The following is a 22,174-nucleotide window of genomic DNA, read 5'->3' as shown; positions in this document are numbered from 1 at the left end:
CCTTGAAGGACTTGGGCAAACTAATGGAATGAGCAGAAATGTGGCAGCGCTTAACTGGAGCAAATTACAGGGTAGGATGTTAGACTAGCAACCTGATATCTCTCAAACGTTTCGGATCGAAAAAATTAGAAGAAGAGTAAATAAAATGTGGAGGAGCGACCATTCCCCTTTCTGAATCGTACCTGGATGCAACATATTCCGGGAGTTGGATGGTGACCCTGTTCCAGCTGGAGCAATTGACGGAACTGTAAATACTGGCTTCGTGGAACTGGAATGGGGAGCAGCCAATGTTGCTGCTCGTTGAAGGAAGACATTCTGTTTGCACGAGTGACCAGGAGTCCTTCCTGCAAGGATAAATAGAAACCTCACTGACTAAAGGCAGAGACAGGAATTCATTAAAAATGCTTATAGAACCCTGGTCCTAACTATTCAGTTGTTAAATTAAAGGAGCGCAGTTATGTTTTAACCGGTAACAATGGGATCCACCAAGGGCAGCACGGCGGTGCAGTGGTTAGCACAGCTGCCTCACGGCGCCAAGGTCCCAGGTTCGATCCAGGCTCTGGGGCACTGTCCGTGTGGAGTATGCACATTCTCCCAGTGTTTGTGTGGGTTTCACCCCCACAACCCAAAGACGTGCAGGGTAGGTGGATTGGCCACGCTAAATTGCCCCTTAATTGGAAAAATGAATTGGGTACTCTAAATTTATTTTAAAAAACAATGGGATCCACCATCAAATGAAGCAAAATCAGTTTGATTGGTTATGCTTTAAAATAACTTTAGAGTCATCACCCAAAGTTCCTCAGTGTACAGATAAAAAAATCACTTCAAATAGGTCGCTGAGGCCATTGAGGCAGGCTGGGCTCTGAGAGGAATTTGAAGTGTAGATTGGAACATAATGGGGGATATCAACTTTCATTCTCCCTCCTCTACTCTTACCCACTCACCACAAGAGTCTACCCTGGCATCCCAGCAGGAACCTATGCTTAAAAGGAACATGAAACACAGGCAGGGTTATAATATTGCAGCTTTAATGCCCTGATATGCAGAACTTGTGACTGAAAGCCTAGGGTAGTCGAATTATCTTTTAATATATTTTATGTTTGAGATTCTCCATGTTTGCTATTCCTAACCTAACGTGGGGCAGCACGGTAGCCTTGTGGATAGCACAATTGCTTCACAGCTCCAGGGTCCCAGGTTCGATTCCGGCTTGGGTCACTGTCTGTGCGGAGTCTGCGCATCCTCCCCGTGTGTGCGTGGGTTTCCTCCGGGTGCTCCGGTTTCCTCCCACAGTCCAAAGATGTGCAGGTTAGGTGGATTGGCCATGATAAATTGCCCTTAGTGTGTCCAAAATTGGGGATAGGGTGGAGGTGTTGACCTTGGGTAGGGGGTGCTCTTTCCAAGAACCAGCGCAGACTCGATGGGCCGAATGGCCTCCTTCTGCACTGTAAATTCTATGATAACCCATGAATTTATATCAGTTAAAATGAGTGGGTGGAAAAACCATGCCCAGGATATTCTGGATGGCGGAGTTTCCCTTCCTGCCATCTGGGGAGTTGGCGGCAAACACATTCCCTCCCACGCTGGCTGACCCACAGCCATTTCATGCTCCAATGGGCTTTAATTAGCTGGAAGCCGATCTTCCACCCCTTAGTTGGGCGGACGTCCTTCCACAAGAGTTCTGCCCACCAATCTGTTGGCTGGCAGCTCCTTAATCCCTGCAACACCAGATGCTGCAGGGGGCAGGACTGAGACTGTAAGATGTCCCCAGACCCTAAGTCCCAGGAGTGCAGGGCCAGGTAAGTTTTGGGGGTCTCAGGGCAGGGAGGATAGGTGACGCCTGGGGCAGTGGACAGACGGGGTTGGGGTGTTGGTGGAGAGGCTGGGGGTGGGAAGGAGCAGCCCCCATAGGGGTCAGATCTTTTGGTGGTGGGAGCCAGATGTTAAAAGGAAGTTGCTGATGGAAGGGCCCCTACCCACTTCCCGCCCAAGGCCTGAACAGGGCTCCTCCAGCCTCTGAATGCCTCTCACCTGCCTGGAAATTGAGGCTAGGTGGGAAACAGCTTTCAAATGGTCAATAATTGACCACTTAAAGGCCTGAACTGAGACAAAGGCTGGCAGGGCCGCCTAGACCTCGCCTGATCCAACCTAAAACTATGGAGAGGTTAGGGCAGACAGGAACACAAAACGTTTTACAATCACTTCCCCTTGCCCAAAATATCCATCAGCATGGAACATAAAATTCTGCTTCGTGTGAAGAATTTTACAGTTCTCTGCTGGTAGGTTTTTAGGCGGTGGGGCCTGCAAAATTCCCCGGGTGGTCCACCTGTGTGCCCCGACCTGTCCACAATTTTACAGGAGATGGGTGAAGCCTTCCCACAATTAAGGCTTTCAAGTGGTCAATTATAAGGGCCGTCTTCAGCCTGGCCTCAATTTTTCGGCTGGCAAGAAGAGTTGAGGGGCAGGGCAGAGGCCCGGAAGGTAAGCCTGCCTGGGTCTTGGGCATGAAAGGGGGGCCTCCCAAAGTTTTCCCCCACGGGGGTGCTCCCTCACACCCCTCGCCTCAGTCTCTGCATCAAGACCCCAGCCCAGTCAGCCTCATCGCTCCTCCTTGCTGTGAGACCCATTGTGCACTCACCTGGCCCTGAACTTGAAGGCTGAGAATCAGGCACTTCTTAGATCTCTGTGTTGGCCACTGCTGGTGCTGGGACTACAGAGCTGCCAACCAATCAGAATGATCAGCAGTTCTACGGCGTGGGACTTCCATCCCTTACTCAGGCGAAAGTCCCACCTCCAGCCAATGAATGCTCATCAGAGTATTAAATGTTTGCTGGGTTGCTATGATTGGCAGTGATGCATTCCCTTCCCAACTCTTCTGGTGGTGGGGAAGGAAACTCCGCCATCCAATAAATCCTGCCTTATGGGCTGGACGCACAGAGATAGACGGACCGGGCTAATATGTCTATGGTGGCTCTCTCATTCTATTGTTAGAAGTGTTTTGTTATGCTCTTGTCGTAGCATAAGTTGCTTCCTTGATGTGCACTCTGACAAAAGAAGGTTCAGACTTGGAGATAGCTTTAACACGTTTATTAAACTATTCACAATTCTCCTACTTGGATTCGATGCTACTGTTAATCCTGCTATAGCTACTCAGACTGACTAACCAGTCTGCTACAATCCACGTGGTGGGTGTGATGCTCAATCAACCCTGTGTCTGTACTCACTGAGAATCTCCACTGGAAAGAGACTGAGCATGTGTGATGTGTCCTTTTATATGGGTTGGTGTAATACCCTCCTGTGGTAGTGTCACCTCTGTGTGTATCGTGACTGCCCATTGGTCGTGTCCTATCTTACTGACCTATTGGTTGACTGTCTGTGTGACATATCTCTGGTGTTCCCTCTAGTGTCTAGCTAGGTGTAGTGTATGTACATTAACCCTTTGTGTACTTACAGTGATGTATATCACCACAAGAAGGATACACTGTTTTAGAACATAAGTGTTAAACCTTGTAACAATTTATTCATAAAAAATCGATATGATCTTTTGTGGCTTGTTGATAGGGAAAATGTACGAGTGATATATTTACTTATGCTTGAACTGAAAACCTTATTGATGAGAAGAACTTAAAAGTTCTTGAAACATAATGATGAAACTTCTCATGCAGTTGAATACATTATTGAATATTTTGTGACAATTTTGCTCACCCAGTAAGTTCCTTTACAAACTGTTACAATGGTGCAACAGAAGGAGGGAAGGTAAAGTTTTTTTCTCTTAAGGCTGGTTCTGGTTCCCTTTTTCGAGAATCAAAGAGTGAACATTTAAAACACCATTCTGTAATGGCAACATTTCATGCACCATATACCTTAAAGACACACACATTGCTCTCACACTGCCGATGCTATAGAATAAAATGGTGTTTACTCGTGAACATTAAGAGCGTAGGAGTGTCAGGTTACAGGAATCACACATCCTGTGTTCTGAGTATCACAAATCACAGCATCTGATTTTGGCAACATGATAATGAAGCTTTCCATCATAAATTGCTGAAATTCCAGGCCTACTCCTACTCCCAAAGTTTACTTATCCTGTTGGATTCTTTCAAGCCAATGACAATGTCCTTTGTAGCAAACGTGTCCATTCGTCAGTTACAAACCTTTCTTGGGATTGCCACTTACCTTGGATCCTTACTGTATTCCAGCAATACAGGCTGCAGATCCCCACAAGAGTCAGCTTCACAACCAACTACAATCTAGAAACATAATTGAGAAGATAAACTCTAGGAAAGATCCAATTTAATGAATGTAGAGGTATAACAAGGTACATTTCATGCTTGATACCCACTTTGGCAATATGACACTGCTGTTCCTTTGTCCCTACAACCAAACAAGCAGTCTGATGATCTAGTTGATTGTTAGAATGAGTAGAATTCAGTGCTGTGATGAAAGAAGATGAGATAGATCCAGGGATGGGATAGATTCAATGAGGTGAAGAAGCTCCTTGTGCAACACACGAGCAACAGTAGAAGACTGAATGAAAGAGACATAAGAATGTACAAATCATGAAAGAACATCCAGCTCACCTAGCTCATTCTGTCACCTGCCAAATGCACCATTTGTTTTTTCTTTGAACAGTAAATGTTAATCAGCGGAACCTCCAGCGAGTCTACGTCATTGGCTAAAAACATTTGTTTCCATTGTTTCTCTGGGAGTTCCATGCTTTCCTACCAAAGTTATGGCAGAAAACTGGAATTTTCTGCATTATCCAGCACAGAACTGCTCCTTTTGGTTCCATTCCTACCTATCTGAAGGCAGCTACTGTATCTTCACCATTGGTATCACCTCCTGTGCCAATTTCAAGGCATTTGCCCTACAGTGACAACTAAAGACTGGCATGGCCTAAACAGTCTTAAAATAGGGGAGTGATGTGATCCATTGTCCCATATTCCAACAATCTCTCACCAAACCTGGTCTTGCAGTTTCTCGTCTATGTTGCCTTTTGTTCTCTCAAGGCTTACTTGTCCATAAGTCCGATTCCCTGTTCCCTTGATCCCGATCTCACTCGCCTCCTAACCACATCCCTCTTAACCACTTAACTCCCCCTGCACTCGAGCAAATCTCATGCTAGCTGATACCGTATGTGACTCCCTTTCCACAGGCACTGTTCTTTCAAGGCAGTTCCCTTCAAAACAGTCACTAACCCCCAATCCACCCTCTCGCTCACTGTAGCCTTCCTTTTCAAAAACTTACCCCAGTCAATTACTGCCTCATTTCTAACCTTACTTAAATTGTCATTGCATCTTAATTTTGTACTGCCCAAAACGACCTGTTTGAGTCTCCCCAAAATAGCTTCTATCCTTCTCACAGTATCAAACCAACTTCAGCTAAAGTCATAAATGACACCCTCTGAGACAGTCTTGCGTTATCCCTCTTCCTCAATCTTCCTGCAGTGTCTGATATAGCTGACCATGCCATACGTCTTCTGCATTATCCAGCTCCGCAGGACTGCTCCTCTTGGTTCCCTTCCTACCTATCTGAAGGCAGCTACTGTATCTTCACCATTGGCTTCACCTCCTGTCCTTCCGCTGCACTGTCAGTTCCTGGGGATCTAAAGATTCCATCTCTGTGATAGGTCTTGTGCCACTACCAGTTTTAATAATCATTGGGTGAAACTGGCAGCCAACTAACTCAAACCCGTGTAGACAAGCCAATGTGTTCTACTTCCTTTCATCTGCTGCTTTCTTTCACATCCACTTCTAACTTTGCTTTCCTGTCAACTTGCCTGTCAACTTGCCTAAATCAACATTGAAAAATAAATTCTGCCTACGCAGTGCCACAACTAACCTTCATTCACAAAAAAAACCTGAAGGAACCACTACAGAATCCCATTCTTGTTTCTTTAGGGAAGCTGCTGTCACAGCAGAAGAGCAGCTAGACAGGAAGACCATTACCAATGTCGAGTGCATGAATGGTAGCTGCTTTTAAAACAAACTATTCTGTCCTCCAGACATTATGCGCCCATCAATATGAAAGAAGTGCTAATGACATTAGTAAGGTTTTCACTCAGACCCTTTGCAGGTTTGTCAGGAATTGAAAGAGAGCACTGAGGGTTTGAAAGGGAGTCACATAACTTTATTACTTCATATTTGTCAGAAGGCAGACCTGGAAGCCATATGCAGGCAAGTTTAACATCACTGTGTTGGGGAAATCTTTTAAAATCTTTCATAGTCTTAGGATAAGAGGTAGAAAAATTTAAAACAGAGTTGAGGAGAAACTACTTGTCCCAGAAGGTTATGTATCGGTGGTATTCGCTACCCCAGAGTGCGGTGGATGCTGGGACAGTGAGTAAATTTAAGGAGGAGTTAGACAGATTTTTAATTGGTAATGGGTTGAAGGGTTATGGAGAAAGGACAGAATGGAGTTAAGGCCAGGATGAGATCAGCCATGATCGAATGGCAGAGCAGACTCGATGGGCCAAATGGCCTAATTCTGCTCCTATAGCTCATGAATTTATGAACTTATAAACATTTTAAGGGACCCGGTGGGTGCTCATTTGGATAAACATATCTTGTTAAGGACAATCACCATGGATTCAGGTAACAGGTTACGTTTATAGGACAGCACGGTAGCACAGTGGTTACCACTGTTGCTTCACAGCACCAGGGTCCTGGATTCGATTCCCGCTTGGGTGACTGTCTGTGCGGATTCTGCACGTTCTCCCTGCGTCTGCATGGATTTCCTCCGGGTGCTCCAGTTTCCTCCCACAAGTCCCAAAAGATGTGCTTGTTAGGTGAATTGGACAATCTGAATTCTCTCTCTGTGTACCCGAACAGGCGCCGGAGTGTGGCGACTAGGGGCTTTTCACAGTAACTTCATTGCAGTGTTAATGTAAGCCTACTTGTGACAATAATAAAGATTATTATTCACTAAACTGCTTGAATTTCGAAGTTGCTGATTAGATATTAAAATTAAGCAGGGAAGTCAAGACAGAAATTTCTTTACACAGTATATCACTGATGATTAAGAAATTTTAATTGCAATTTCTCTGAAGTTTGGAAGAATGAGAGGAGAATTCTTTGAAATGCATAAAATTCAAGATACTTTGACATGGTGGATGAAGGGGTGCTGTTTTCCCTGGATGGAGTCTAAAACTAGAGGTCAAAGCCTCAGGGTAAGGGTTCCAAACAGATCAGAGCGACATCTTTAAAGGGCGCCCCAACCAGCAGTGCAATCTAATAGCCCCCACCCCACATTATGGAGGTCTTGGGACTCTACCTCCTCCCCCCACTAACAGTCATTGGCGGCATCCCCCCCCATTGGGTGTCTGCTCTCCCCCCCCACACATATACACAACTCCCCCACCCACCCCTGGTGCTGCCCCCAGTACAGGTTGGCAGTGCCCGGAGGGAACCCCTCGACTGCCTCACGCCTGGCCCAACCTGTTGTAAACCTTGCCGATGTGACATCATGTCGACGGTATGTGAATATTTAGTGAGGGGGGATCATTTGGCTGGGCGAGGGGGGGTGCTAAGGACATAGAAATGTATTCAAATTTATTACAATGAGGTTCAGGCCCTTTGTGGGTGGGAACCGCCTGACGTTGACAGCGAGGGGCAGGGAAAATCGGGAAATTCGATCTCTCCGGAGAGAATCGCGTTTCCCGATCTGAGAGAGGTTTTCTGCCTTCGCCATTTATTCCGTGGGCAGCAAATGCGGCCTCAAGATTCCACCCATTGTTTTCATTCCAGAAAAACAGAGCATAAAATTCTCCTACAGATGCTGCCAGACCTGCTGAGATTTTCCAGCATTTTCTTTTTGGTTTCATTCTACTGTGGTGTTTGGATTATGGACCCTGATTTACGGTGATGTCTTGGTATGACGGAGGTATAAGAAGTATTAAATGACCCAAATTGAATCTTACTCTGAACTGTAGTATGTATCCTGGTGCTACAATAAGTTCCCGTGATGCCAGCAAATTGTGCGTCTTATCTTTCTTCTTGTTAGGCCAATAGAGGTGGAACGAAGGGTTACCACAGAAACCTGCTGTACGAGCTGCATTAGGATAGAAAATCCAGTTTTCATCATGGTTAACGCCTTCTGTAGGGGAAAAGGAAGGTCTTTAGGAACCAGATAATAAATCTGCCATCTACATTTTATAGTTTAACAGCACAAATATGCACCAATTATGTGATCAAAACTCAGTTTAAGTTTCTCTGGCAGCACTAAGGAAGCCCACAGTGCAGTGAGTTGATTGCCTGCTAATTTGACGATTAGTTCACTTGAATAATTATTCATAGCTCTATGTTCAACTTTGACATTTTGCAGGGAGCCAGCCTGATGGGAATGTGAAATAAACACCTCAAATTTAAAGGGAAACTGGATACTTAAAAGTAAGTGCTCAGATAGGGCGAATGGATATTGTTTTGTTCTTTATAAATACATTTTAAATCTTTGTCAGCCTTTGTTATGGTTAGGGGGTAGAAAAGTGGCAGGCAGAATATGAAGGCACAAAACGGTGCCTTTGAGCAAGTGTCAGAGTGATGCAACAACTTGAACCAAACCTAAGTGGATAATACTTCTGACAACATGACTACAGGATTTGGGATGACGCAGAAAACGCTCACTTTAAGAAAAGAGTTTGCACATACTCCTCATGGCTGCGTGGGTCTCACCCCCACAACCCGAAAAGATGTGCAGGGTAGGTGGATTGGACACGCTAAATTGCCCCTTAATTGGGGGGGGGGAAAAATGGGTACTCTAAATTTTTCCCCGAAAAAAACTAAGAAATCAGACAAGGATGGTCCAAGTGTGCACGTTACAACTTGTTCTATATTTACTTTGCTCACCCCGTCAAGCCTTCACACGACATTGCAGCTCTTTAATTGTATTTCCTGCATATTCATACCACAGGTAAAGCACACACATTTGTGATATAACATATATTGACAAATTTTACTAAATTTACATCTTCCAAGAGTATCATACTGGAGTTATTGCAATACAACCTAGTTGTATGATGCACTTGCAATATTTTAAGACTGTCTTTTTGCTTCTAATGCAACATGGAACATCAACGGCATGATTCTGACCTGCAGAAAAGCCTCCCCGTTAAAGGATTGGCGGAGAAAGTCCATCTTCTTTGATATAACCATGATCTGGTGGGATCTGTGGACACATATTCTTGGCTACTGTCTGTTTGGGCCAGGTGACCTCAGCTGGAGATTGACCTGCCTTTGTGTATTCCTGAGGAACATTTCCCTCCCATGACTCCTCCGACCGCCAGCTCCCTGAGACAAACAGCAGTTCCCAGGGAAATGCTGAATTCTCGGGTTTCGGGTGGTGAACCTCCTTGTAATGATAGGAGGTGTGAAAGGGAAGAAAGAACAATACCAAAGCCGGCAAAATAACAGGCCTAGACCGACAAAAGAAAATACAAAACATTAAAACCATTTCCAAAAGAAGTCAACTCTCCTTGAGGAAAACTCTGGGTGAAATGCTTTTAACTTATGTAGTGATTGCCTCAGACAATCAAGGATCGGGAATTCTGCCCTCAGCTGTATGATGTTTGAGCCTGTAATAAGCTTGGGTGACAGCAATGCTCTCCTATTGGATAATGATAATAGCTTGTTGTCACAAGTAGGCTTCAATGAAGTTACTGTGAAAAACCCCTCGTCGCCACATTCCGGCGCCTGTTCGGGGAGGCCGGTACGGGAATTGAACACGCGCTGCTGGCCTTGTTCTGCATTACAAGCCAGCTGTTTAGCCCATTGTGCTAAACCAGACCCTAGGCACACCTGTACTCTGCAATGCCAATGCCGAGGAGATACAAAGACTAATTCTCAGATTTTCCAACCATCCTGAATCTGCGAACCTATGTGATTGGCACTGGGCTCAACCAAAACATTCCGGCCCGGTTCACATCATCTATCAAGTCATCACCAAACTCTTCCATTTGTAATTCTTAACTGTCATCAGCACCATTCACCAATCTAATGTTTCCATCTTACCATCATCAAACGAATCCATTAATTGACTTGGGTTGATCTCGGATCCTCCAATCAGGATGTTGTCCAATGCCCACTGAGCACGCTCTTTGCTTGCTACCACCTGGCCTTTTAGAACAACAAATGGCTGCCACCATCGCAGGCGAGTTGTGTTGGTGTGAGCCTCCTCTGGGAGAAGGACATAATCTTGGCGCACGGAAATATATTTCTGGTAATCCATTTCATGCAGCAGGTTCCAGGTGATTCCTACAGTCATGAGAAATTAATGAGTATCAGAATTTTTGATTTCAACAGAAATGTAATGGAGAGGTTTATCTTAAAGTTCCCATGTCAGTAATTTTAATCAATGTCTTTGCCTATTGGTGACTATGGTTGGAATCTTTACACGGAATTTTACTGTATTCAGCCCAATGAGTCAATGCTGATCTTTATGCTCCACATGAGCCTCCTGTAATCTTATGCAAGGATACGAGCTGAGTCTCTGCAAATTTGCATGGATTTTGACAGTCAAAAAAACACTCGTTCATAGAATCCATTCAGCCCATCGAGTCTGCACCGACCCTCTGAAAGAGCACCCTGCCTAGGCCTACTCCCTCATGCTATCCCCGCAACCCTGTAACCTTTGGACGCTAAGGGGCAGTTTAGCATGGCCAATTCACCTGACCTGCACTTCTTTGGACTGTGGGAGGAAACCGAAGCACCCGGAAGAAACCCGGGGTCCCTGGCGCTGTGAGGCAGCAGTGCTAACCACTGTACCGAGTGTGCCCACATGCTTCAGGAAAATGCTGCTAATTTGACAGTATTCAGTAAATCTAACCGTGAGAAACTCTGCAGAGATGTGCAAAGAAATTAACTGTTCTCTTAAGGAACAGGGATTAGGGTTAATTTTGGGGGCAATTCAGGGACGATGTTGTCAGGTGTTTAGATTGAAATGAATGGTGACACTTCTAAATCTGAGATCAATTCACATTTTCACTACTAAAATTGAGAAAATTACATTGGGGTGTTTAAAAGTTCATCTCCAACTGTGACAAGCTCCTCAATGGGCAGTTGCAGTTTGACAGCCTTTAGCGTTAGAAGTTGCTCAGAATAAAGGCCCAGGTTACTTGCAATAAATATTTCCTATATGTCTTAAATAAGACAATATTCTGGAAAACCTAAATGGAATGTTATGGAACACAATGAAAATAAAGTTACAAAGTACAGGTCAGTGTAGACTGGGGAGAAGGAAATGTCTCTGAATGCTCCTAACCAGAACTGTAGCTATTAGCTGCAGGATATTTACCAAATTACCACGGTTGGCTGTCAACATCTCTCTCCCTCTCCTTCTGACCTGCTTGTCATGTCAATTAGTCTGATTCAAAACATCATTTTGACATGGTTAAGAGGCAGCTAATTAGTGTTATAAAAATAGAGATATACCTCACCTCCATCAGTGGAATAATCCAGCAAAACCCCTTCCTTCCTACAAGTAGGCCGGTGACACGTGGTCATGTTGCTCTCACTGCCTATTCTGGCCCAATATTGCACAAATCTGTGTATAAAAGACCAGCATTATTGTTGTACACCTAAATTGTCAAGGAGTCAAGACATACTTCGAAATAGCAGAGGAGTATCTATTGGCACTAAGCAGAAACTCTTTATTAGGAGTGAGGAGACTTTCCAGTTGCTTATTATTCAAAGGGGGCACAAAGTTTTTTCTAGGAATCATCCAAACCAGCTCTTAGAGATTAATTTCTTACAATCAAGAATTGGACGATCCAACAGTGGGCAGGGCTTGAAAATCCCACCCATGATGTAAATGCAAAAGAGCAAAAAGGCTGTACTGCAACTGCCCGACAATCACATTTTGCTTGTTACCCCCACCTCAGAGTTGCTAGAGTCAATGGGGTCACATTTTAGACAACTGTCTGTGACAATGATGGTGTCCATGGAAGCAGTGCAAAATGTACCATCAGATAGCTGTGTGTAGCTGCACGTCTTCCCATGTAAAGGTGTAGCTATACCGGTGATTGGACCCATTTGTAAGAGGACACACACAGGTCTCTCTCCCACACACACACGTCACCTGCTCTCTCTCCCACACACAGGTCTCATACACAAGTACACACACCTGTCACACACACATACCGTGATTCTCTCTCTCATACACACGTCTCTCTTTCTCTCACACACATGCACATCTCACACATACATGTCCACACACACGTCTCACACACACCTCCACACACACAGCACGCAGACACAGACACACTCCTCTTTCTCACGCTTTGAGGCCGGAATTGAGGTTCACTCAGGCCCCGTTCCGGCGACTGCTCCAGCCCCCTGCTTCGAGGCCTGCTCCAGCTATCCGCTTCGAGGCCTGCTCCAGCTATCCGCTTCGAGGCCTGCTCCAGCTATCCGCTTCGAGGGCTGCTCCAGCTATCCGCTTCGAGGCCTGCTCCAGCTATCCGTTTCGAGGCCTGTTCCAGCTATCCGCTTCGAGGCCTGCTCCAGCTATCCGTTTTGAGGCCTGTTCCAGCTATCCGCTTCGAGGCCCGCTCCAGCTATCCGCTTCGAGGCCCGCTCCAGCTATCCGCTTCGAGGCCCGCTCCAGCTATCCGCTTCGAGGCCCGCTCCAGCTATCCGCTTCGAGGCCCGCTCCAGCTATCCGCTTCGAGGCCTGTTCCAGCTATACGCTTCGAGGCTTGTTCCAGCTATCCGCTTCGAGGTCTGTTCCAGCTATCCGCTTCGAGGACTGCTCCAGCTATCCGCTTCGTGGCCCGCTCCATCTATTAGCTTCGAGGCCCGCTCCAGCTATCCGCTTCGAGGCCTGCTCCACCTATCCGCTTCGAGGCCTGCTCCAGCTATCCGCTTCGAGGCCTGCTCCAGCTATCCGCTTCGAGGCCCGCTCCAGCTATCCGCTTCGAGGCCTGCTCCACCTATCCGCTTCGAGGCCTGCTCCAGCTATCCGCTTCGAGGCCTTCTCCAGCTATCCGCTTCGAGGCCTGCTCCAGCTATCCGCTTCGAGGCCTGCTCCAGCTATCCGCTTCGAGGCCTGCTCCAGCTATCCGCTACAGGCCTGCTCCAGCTATCTGCTTCGAGGCCTGTTCCAGCTATCCGCTTCGAGGCCTGTTCCAGCTATCCGCTTTGAGGCCTGCTCCAGCTATCCGCTTCGAGGCCTGTTCCAGCTATCCGCTTCGAGGCCTGCTCCAGCTATCCACTACAGGCCTGCTCCAGCTATCCGCTTCGAGGCCTGTTCCAGCTATCCGCTTCGAGGCCTGCTCCAGCTATCCGCTTCGAGGCCTGTTCCAGCTATCCGCTTCGAGGCCTGCTCCAGCTATCCGCCACAGGCCTGCTCCAGCTATCCGCTTCAAGGCCTGTTCCAGCTATCCGCTTCGAGGCCTGTTCCAGCTATCCGCTTAGAGGCCTGTTCCAGCTATCCGCTTCGAGGCCTGCTCCAGCTATCTGCTTCGAGGCCCGCTCCAGCTATCCGCTTCAAGGACTGCTCCAGCTATCCGCCACAGGCCTGTTCCAGCTATCCGCTTGGAGGCCTGCACCAGCTATCCGCTACAGGCCTGCTCCAGCTATCTGCTTCGAGGCCCGCTCCAGATATCCGCTTCGAGGACTGCTCCAGCTATCCGCTTCAGGCCTGCTCCAGCGCCCACTCCGAAGCCTGCTCCAGCTATCTGCTTCGAGGCCCGCTCCACCTATCCACTTCGAGGACTGCTCCAGCTATCCACTTCAGGCCTGCTCAAGCGCCCACTCCGAAGCCTGCTCCAGCTATCCGCTTCGAGGACTGCTCCAGCTATCCGCTTCAGGCCTGCTCAAGCGCCCACTCCGAAGCCTGCTCCAGCTATCCGCTTCGAGGCCCACTCAAGCGCCCACTCCGAAGTCTGCTCCTTCACCCATACCGGCCGCCCCCCCCTCTCCCCCCCCCCACCAGTGCCTGCTACAGGACCGTCACCCTGGCTCCCTCTCTGGCCCCTCCCTCCACTCTGGCACCTATTCCCCATTGCAACGCCCTCTCTGGCCCAACCTACTCTAGTTCTCTCCGCAGCCTCTCCAGCACCCTATTCCAGCACCCTTTCCGCCACCCCCCCCCCCCCCCCCCCCCACTCCAGTGCCCCCTCTGGCCTCCCTGCTCTGGCCCACCCACTTCAGCGCCGTCTCCGGCCCCCCTCCGTTTGTATCTGATTAGCCAGTTTTGTGCGCCAAAAGGTGAATGTCGAACTGATTGAACCAAAGAATTCTTTTTTTAACTTGACCAATATGGAAGAAAGCTTGACTTAGGACTAACTGTGTAAGACTTACTTTGTACCCCGGAGATCAAGGTCTGCTGTTATGGCCTGTCTCATGCCTGCTCCACTGAAATAGAGGGGCAAATCTTCCACCAGGACACCACAATCTGTGCAAGCTTTTCCACCTTCCAAAGTAGTCCATAAGTCTGATTTCATGGCATCTGTCTCAAAACGCTCCTTCAATGAAGTCTGTAATGCATTAGACAACCAATCATTAAATGGGTCAAAGGCAATGCACTTTTCCCATCTTCAACCTCGGCGAGTATCCAACTAAGTAGATAAAAAGTTTACACTGGTTTGACTTCTCTTCCATTTTCCCTTTCTCGAGTTTGCGTGGGCTGTGAGGCACTGGGAGCTTAGAGAGGTGAATTCCCCTCAGGCCTCAGCCGATGCTACTCTATGACTGGCTGCTAGGAACTATGTGACAGGATTCAGTGTTAACTTCCCTCCTCTTTGTAAGTGTCCTGCCTCTGCTTACCAGCTCCTCACAATCATATGGTTGAGATTGGTATTCTATTGGTATTCTAAAAGCCCCACTAAATGTATTTTTGGTACAAGTAAATATCAAATTCGAAGTAACAAACTGATTGTTTAGCAGTAATTGATGCATAATAACCCCAAACTCCAAGCACATTATACTGTCATAATAGATATAATGGTTTATACCACTTGCCCCACTAGAGATTTGCTGGGGATAGTTCCTTGCAGATTGGCAGCACTCCAATATCTTTCCATTTTTCCTGGATGAGCTTTGACAGTGAGCCCCTGGCAGTACTTGTCCACAAGTTCTATCCTGTTCTCACCCAATGCCCGACACCTTTCAACAGAGGTCACTGATCAGTGACCAGGATTGGGAAGGTTAGCCCAGAGGTTACTGACGCTCACTTCAAATGCTGCTGTGATTGAGCTCAGCTACGCAGCAGAGATAAGAAATGTCATCCTCTGGTCTGTACAGCTTAATATTACAGCAGCCAATGGCTTTATCAATGAATTCATTAATCAAGTTATCTCAAAATATTTTTGGCAGATAATTACTACATCTTTCACTTCATTGGGATCAAGGGTTAATGTCTAGAAAGAGACATAATTATTTGGGCAACACTGAGCATAGTTCACCAAAAAAGCAATTGTCCCACACATTCTTTTGCTAACAGCCAAGGAGTTTTGTATGTTAAATTTATTGTGGATCTGAATAATAAGAACCACACATAATGAGCTGCATTTTTTAACTCATGACCCCTAAAAGACGCAACATTTGTGAATTTTCCAATAAATATTCTGCCGGTCTTCAGATTTTAGGAAATAATCCAACAATACCTTCAGAGGTCGGCTCAAGTAACAGTTTAAGCCAGTGAAACCGGGGTCACAGAAACACTGTTTGTTCAGGCAGTCTCCATGTCCTCCACAATTGTCTGGGCAAGCAGGCCCCACGTAGAAATTATCAATCGCCCATTGGATATCTGAATACCTCTGATAGAATCGGAATCTCACAGGACTGGAATAAAATAGCACGTGTCGGTTTTAACTTGGAATATGCACAAGAATGACAATTTTGTGAAAATGCCACATGCAAACAAAGGCAGAATATAAATATATCGACAAAAGCATTTTTTTTTTTGCTTTTCCAGTCAAATTGATTGAGCTTGTCTGCCTGCATTCTTTCTCAGCTGCACAAATGCTCAGGCAGTTGGAGAAATTCAAACGTACAGACGGCCCTCCTCTGCTGCTTGCAGGACCCATTCATTATTTGTTCAGATGGAAGTGGCTCTGTTCCATTGCTTACTGCATTATGGAGTCCGTTTTATTGCCACAGACAAATCATTAATTTGTCTGAAGAATGGCGAATGACATTGTATACACGGTGGACAATTTCAGGCACTTCCTGGTGTTCATATTAAACTTCCACTTTTCAGTTTTTCATTTACGTTTGTGAACTTTGGTTTCAAATAATGCAATTTAGCCTACTCCAGCTGCATATTGGTGTTCGATCAAATGTAGAGTTAAAGGTACACTATTTATGGAAGCTGATTGGCATTGTACTGCACAAAGGGATTTAAGACCACCTGTAGTCTTCAGGTAAGTAGGGTTATTTGGACCTGAGCACGAGACATAATTCTGCCCCATTTTAAAGTCATCCATGCAGCCTTTGTACTTGTATTTCCATAACAAATTTCTGAGCCCACATTTATTTATTTAAATTTAGAGAAGCCAATTTTTTTATTTCCAATTAAGGGGCAATTTAGCGTGGCCTATCCACCTACCCGGCACATCTTTGGGTTGTGGGGGTGAAGCCCACGCAAGCACGGGGTGAACGTGAAAACTCCACACGGACAGTGACTCAGATTCGGGATCGAACCTGGGACCTCGGCGCCATGAGGCAGCAGTGCTAACCCACTGCGTCACCGTGCTGCCCTGTGTCAACATTTATAATAAAAATTGCTTATGCAAACTTGTCATTCTGTGGTTACACCATTTTGCCAGGGTGGAGTATTGGAGGATGTAATTACTGCATTACAAATGTGGCCATCGGAATTTATGATGGGTACATTTTGCCAGAGGAAGTGCAGATAGATGGAAGTTTTTGAATTTGGTCTCCCTTGATGCTACACATAGGAGGGTCAAAATGATGTACAGCATTTAGGGCTAAGCAAGGTTAAAGGTTACTTTTTAAAATGGCAGATTATAGGACCCAGATTGGGTGGGGGTGGGGGGGAACGGAAGAGAAAAAGAGAGAGTGAAAGCGAGGGGGGAGGAAGCTGCGAGGAAGGAATGGGGAGTAGGGATTAGAGAAGGAAGAGGAAGATTGGGTAAATTAGATGACAAAGGGTGGAGACAAGAGAAACGGGTGGAGAGAGCTGTAATTCTGCCTCTTGACTCAAATATTACCTGGGATGGGGTTGGGGAGCTATGCTACCTACCCTTCATTTAATCAGCTTGTCTTGTCATAAGGAGGACTCTGTAGGCAAGGATTTTAATTTCTAATTTCTAGTGAAGTGGGTAGGAGGCACAGGCTCTTGTGATCCCCAGGTGCCGATTGACATCTGGGGCGAAATTCTCCCCCAACGGCGCGATGTCAGCCGACTGGCGCCAAAAACGGCGCCAATCAGACATGCATCGCGCCGGCCCAAAGGTGCGGAATGCTCCGCATCTTTGGGGGCCGAGCCCCAACATTGAGGGGCTAGGCCGGCACGGAGGGATTTCCGCCCCGCCAGCTGGCGGAAATGGTGTTTGTTGCCCCGCCAGCTGGCGGAAATGGCGTTTGGTGCCCCGCCAGCTGGCGCGGAAATGCGGCGCATGCGCGGGAGCGTCAGCGGCCGCCGACAGTTTCCCGCGCATGCGCAGTGGGGAGAGTCACTTCCGCCTCCGCCATGGTGGACACCGTGAAGGAGGCGGAAGGGAAAGAGTGCCCCCACGGCACAGGCCCGCCCGCGGATCGGTGGGCCTCGATCGCGGGCCAGGCCACCGTGGGGGCACCCCCTGGGGTCAGATCGCGCCCCCCCCCCCCAGGACCCCGGAGCCCACCCACACCGCCTGGTCCCGCCGGTAAATACCAGCTTTGATTTACGCCGGCGGGACAGGCAATTTATGGGCGGGAGTTCGGCCCATCCGGGCCGGAGAATTGAGCGGGGGGTCCCGCCAACCGGTGCGGCCGATTCCCGCCCCCGCCCAATCTCCGGTACCGGAGACTTCGGCGGGGGCGGGATTCACGGCCGTCAACGGCCATTCTCCAACCCGGCGGGTGGTCGGAGAATGACGCCCCTCAAGTAGGTAGAGATTTTCTCTTCTCTCCGCTGAACTTGGAATTATAGATTTGGTGGAGGATTGGCTATGGTGAGCAGATCGGGTTTGGTGGCAGTGTTTAGGGGTCTGGGCTGCGAAGGTGGGTTGGGAAAATGTGGATTTTCAACCATCAAAGCTTAACTGAGAGGGAGCAGGGAGCATTGTGCTGTCACGTCAGAATTTGAATATTTAATAAAGAAAAGAGGACCCATTTGGGAAGACCTGTAACTCCACTTAATGGTACTCAATAAGGAAGAAATAAAGCTTTGAAAACTCCAGATTTCCACCAAGTTCTTTGTACGTTCAAAACGTTTTGACGTAACTGAGGAGCATCCCTTCACTACGAAAGCACTTCACTTACTTGCCCAGTAGATTTTCTGGCAATGGATAAATGACTCTTTTCCATTCCGTGGCAGGGAAGAATACAGATGGCTGTGAGATATCACCAGAGCACTGTGGATCAGCTGGTAGACACTGTGGCACCAGGTAATGCCAGTTAACCCCAAAGTCTGTGGAATACTGAACATGAACCTGATTTTGAATGATCTTTTCTGTGATTTTGCAGCCCACCGATATCTGGGAAAAAAAAGGAATAAACGCCATTTGCAAGGATCATGACTTTTTCCATTTATTTCTATGTTAACCATAATTAAAATTATATTTAAATTAGTTTTTAAAGTGAAGAACTGACTTTGGAAAAGAGCCAGACCATTGCTGGACATTGATTAACTTGAGTCTGCAGTGACAACGTGTGTTGATGATTTAAGTTACAATTGCATTCCCCCTTCCCCCACCCCCGTCAAACCTGAACCCAAAAGAGCCTCAGGACTCCTCAGGCAAACCTGCCGTGGGCCACTCTCCTGCCACAGCATCTGCCCTGATTTAACTGTGGAAGAATCCTTTGAGGTCTGAGGCACTCACACCAGCGTATGAGAGGAGTTCTGCTCTGCCACACTCGCTCAAGGAGAAATCCAGCCCCAAGGAATTTCAGAACCATTGAATGTTATGATGTAGGTTGACATGCAGTGTTACCCCTGGCTTTATAGCAGGCCCGGGGACCTTTTCTGGTGCCTGCTTGGTTCCATCATCATTGCCTCCCACCCCACTCAGTACCTCTCTCAAGGCTGCTGCCAGTATCACAGTGGTCCAGAATTCATGTTTGCTTCACCGACCAGCTTCTTGGTAGCCGCAGCCTGATCATCTAATTTCAGAGAAGCCCGAGGCCCAATTTCGATGGGGTCTCAGGACCCCCTGTTCCAGCGAAGGGTTTATTTCCTCTACCCAAAACTAGCGCCTTGCAATGTCTACCCCAATATTCTGAAATATATATATTTAAGGTGAAGTGTATGGCCAACAGCATCAAAAGAATTTTTATTTCTCGCACTTTCAGCCTTATTGCTGTCAGCAATTCTTCAGCGATGAGAAACTTCATTAAGTTGGTTGCATTGGAGTCAGAAGATTGTGTTCAAGCCCCATACCAGGCTGTAAATAAGGGACATTTCGGTGCAGTACTAATGGAGTGCAGCAGGGCCAATGGGATCATTTTTCAGCGGAGATGTTGAACTGAGTGCCCAGCTCCAGCAATACACCCCTTATAAAAGATGCCATGTCATTCTTCAAAGAAGTGTTGGGTGTTTCCCTAGTGTGTTGCCCAATATTTCTCCTTCAACAAGTGCCATTACAAACATTCACCTTATTCACTGTGCGGTAAGCGATTACTGCTTTGTTATCTAGCCAACAGTGACTTAATTTCAAAAGTTGATTGAAACAGTTTGGGATGTCCTGAGGACATGATAAGGTTCTACTTCGGGGCAAGCTTTCCTTCGTTCTATAACTTTTTTTAATTTAAAAAAAAATGTATAAATGATTTTCAGCTGGTAACGTTTTGCAGGGAGTTTGCACTTTGAAATGCTCTAAAGTTACTGTTACTGAGAAGTTTGTTTTAGGATCAAATTCCCGGTTGTTCCTAGGCTTCTAAGCTGTTTCTATAGTGAGACTGTTTCTGACCTGCCCTCTGCTCCAATGTATACTTCAGCTTTTACAGAACACTTTTTATTAAAGTTTTTTAACACAATTTTTCTCCCTTACAAACAATAACCCCCCCCCCCCCCCCCACCGTAACAATAAAAAAACGAGAAATCGCGCAGAGCAAGATATATACCTGGCAAAATGATATATTTACACAGCTTTGTACACTGGCCCTCACCTGTATGTGCCAGTTTCCCCAACCCTTCATGTTATCTCTTGCTCATCCACCCTCCCAGGCAGTGTCCCCACCCCCCCCACCCCCCCCCCCCCCCCCCCCCCCCCAGGTTGCTGCTGCTGCTGACCGACCTTCCTCTAACGTTCCACGAGATAGTCTAGGAGTTATAACTAAATATCAAGATTAATTTGTGAGTGTCAGGATGCCCAGCCTGTTAACAATTCAGCTATTTCAATAGGGACATGGAATTATATCTGAATTAAAGAGCTGATGGCAGTATATACAGATTTGTCAACCTCGGCATAAGAAATGCAAGTTAACAGTAGTCAGTAGGAGTCAGGTTAACAGTAGGAGACTGTCACTTGGTGAAGGGCTCACCTAAAATCTTAACCTGTTTCCTGTCAGACACTGGCTAATTAGTCTGAAAGAGGATTGCAAACATCCCTATGTGCTAACAATTCAACTGTCCCTTGGCACTGTGCTGAAGTATCAGACTAGATCAGATTGGATCAGTTGACGAACACAGCTTTACAAATCAGCCAGTCGTTCAAATTTAGTTGGATATCTGAACACCTTCATAAGTCTTTGTTCTTCTACTCCTTTTATTTTGGCATTTAACACACATGCATTTCTTCCTATGCATTAAATACAACACACTGAAATATTACACTATTTTTTACTTAATAAGATGGAATGAAAGGCTTTACTTTGAACTGCACAATCCAGGCCTCGCTGGGAGTAAGGTCATGTGTTGTTGCATCAACCTCTCGACCATCATGGCTGCCACAGAGCATCACTCCATCAGGCGAGTCACAGAATCTTTCCACAGAGCACTCATCATGAAACATCCAGTACTTGTTCAGTTTATAAGCTGCACCACAATTTCCAAAACAAAAGCACATTTCAGTGAAACATCACGAGCTGCGCACACCAAACATGTTACACAGCAATCCACCCTGATAACCTCCCAGAAAATAAATGAATTAATTAAGTTGTCATTAGATCTCAAATAACAATGGGATAGTTTTTGTATACCAGTGCACCTATAGATTCTTACAATAAGACTATAAGATGCAGGGGCAGAAGTAGGCCATTCGACCCATCGAAGCTGCTCCGCCATTCAATGAGATCATGGCTAATCTGATATGATAATCCTCAACTGCACTGTCCCATCTCATCCCCATAACTCTTGATTCCCTTACTGATTCACAATCTATCTATCTCAATCTTGAACATACTTAACGATCCAACCGCTACAGCTCCCTGCAGTAAAGAATTCCACAGATTCACTACCCTTTGATGGAAGAAATTCCTCCTCACCTTTGCCTCAAATGGGTGACCCTTTACTCTGAGATTATGCCCTCTGGTCCTCGACTCTCCAGCAAGGGGAAACAGCCTCTCAGTATCTACCCCGTCAAGCCCCTCCCTGAAAATCCTACATGTTTCAATAAGGTCGCCTCTCATTCTTCAAAATTCCAATGAGTACTGGTCCAACCTATTCAATCTCTCCTCTGAAGAAAATCTTCCATAACCGAGATCAACCGATTGCAACTTCTCTGAACTGACTCCAATGCCAATATATTTTTCCTTAGATAAGGGGACGAAAGCTGTTCACAGTATTCCAGGTGTGGTCTAACTAGTGTTTTGCACAGTTTTAGCAAGACTTCCCTATTTTTATACTCCAATCCCATTGAAATAAAGGCCATCATTCCATTTTCCTTTCCTATTAACTGCTGAACTTGCATGCTAGCTTTTAATGATATATGCAGAAGGGCCCCCAAAGCCCTCCGTACTGCAACTTTCTGCAGGCTTTCTTCAATTAAATAATATTCAGCTCCTTTATGCCTCCTTCCAAAGTACAAAACTTCACATTTTCCTACATTATATTCCATTTGTCAAGGTTTTGCTCATTT

General features: G+C 46.5%; 1 protein-coding gene across 2 annotated transcripts in view; it reads right to left on the bottom strand.

The window, feature by feature from the left end:
- Window positions 1-22,174, bottom strand: part of LOC140387945 (reelin-like) — a 520,778-nt gene that overhangs the window by 9,911 nt on the left and 488,693 nt on the right. The window contains exons 52-60 of one of the 2 annotated variants that reach the window (XM_072471313.1): window positions 20,969-21,132; window positions 18,420-18,634; window positions 15,596-15,773; window positions 14,292-14,467; window positions 11,426-11,532; window positions 10,002-10,244; window positions 7,916-8,088; window positions 4,174-4,247; window positions 183-344 (exon numbers count right to left, since the gene is read on the bottom strand). In XM_072471313.1, coding sequence (XP_072327414.1) covers window positions 183-344; window positions 4,174-4,247; window positions 7,916-8,088; window positions 10,002-10,244; window positions 11,426-11,532; window positions 14,292-14,467; window positions 15,596-15,773; window positions 18,420-18,634; window positions 20,969-21,132 — 1,492 coding nt within the window. Of the gene's footprint in view, window positions 1-182; window positions 345-4,173; window positions 4,248-7,915; window positions 8,092-10,001; window positions 10,245-11,425; window positions 11,533-14,291; window positions 14,468-15,595; window positions 15,774-18,419; window positions 18,635-20,968; window positions 21,133-22,174 lie in introns of both variants that reach the window. The other variant, XM_072471312.1, reaches the window with a different exon arrangement.

This window comes from Scyliorhinus torazame, chromosome 13 (assembly GCF_047496885.1).
Source record: "Scyliorhinus torazame isolate Kashiwa2021f chromosome 13, sScyTor2.1, whole genome shotgun sequence".
Classification (NCBI taxonomy): Eukaryota; Metazoa; Chordata; class Chondrichthyes; order Carcharhiniformes; family Scyliorhinidae; genus Scyliorhinus; species Scyliorhinus torazame.
The sequence above is the reverse complement of the archived record's forward strand: the minus strand, read 5'-3'. Positions and strand labels throughout refer to the sequence as shown.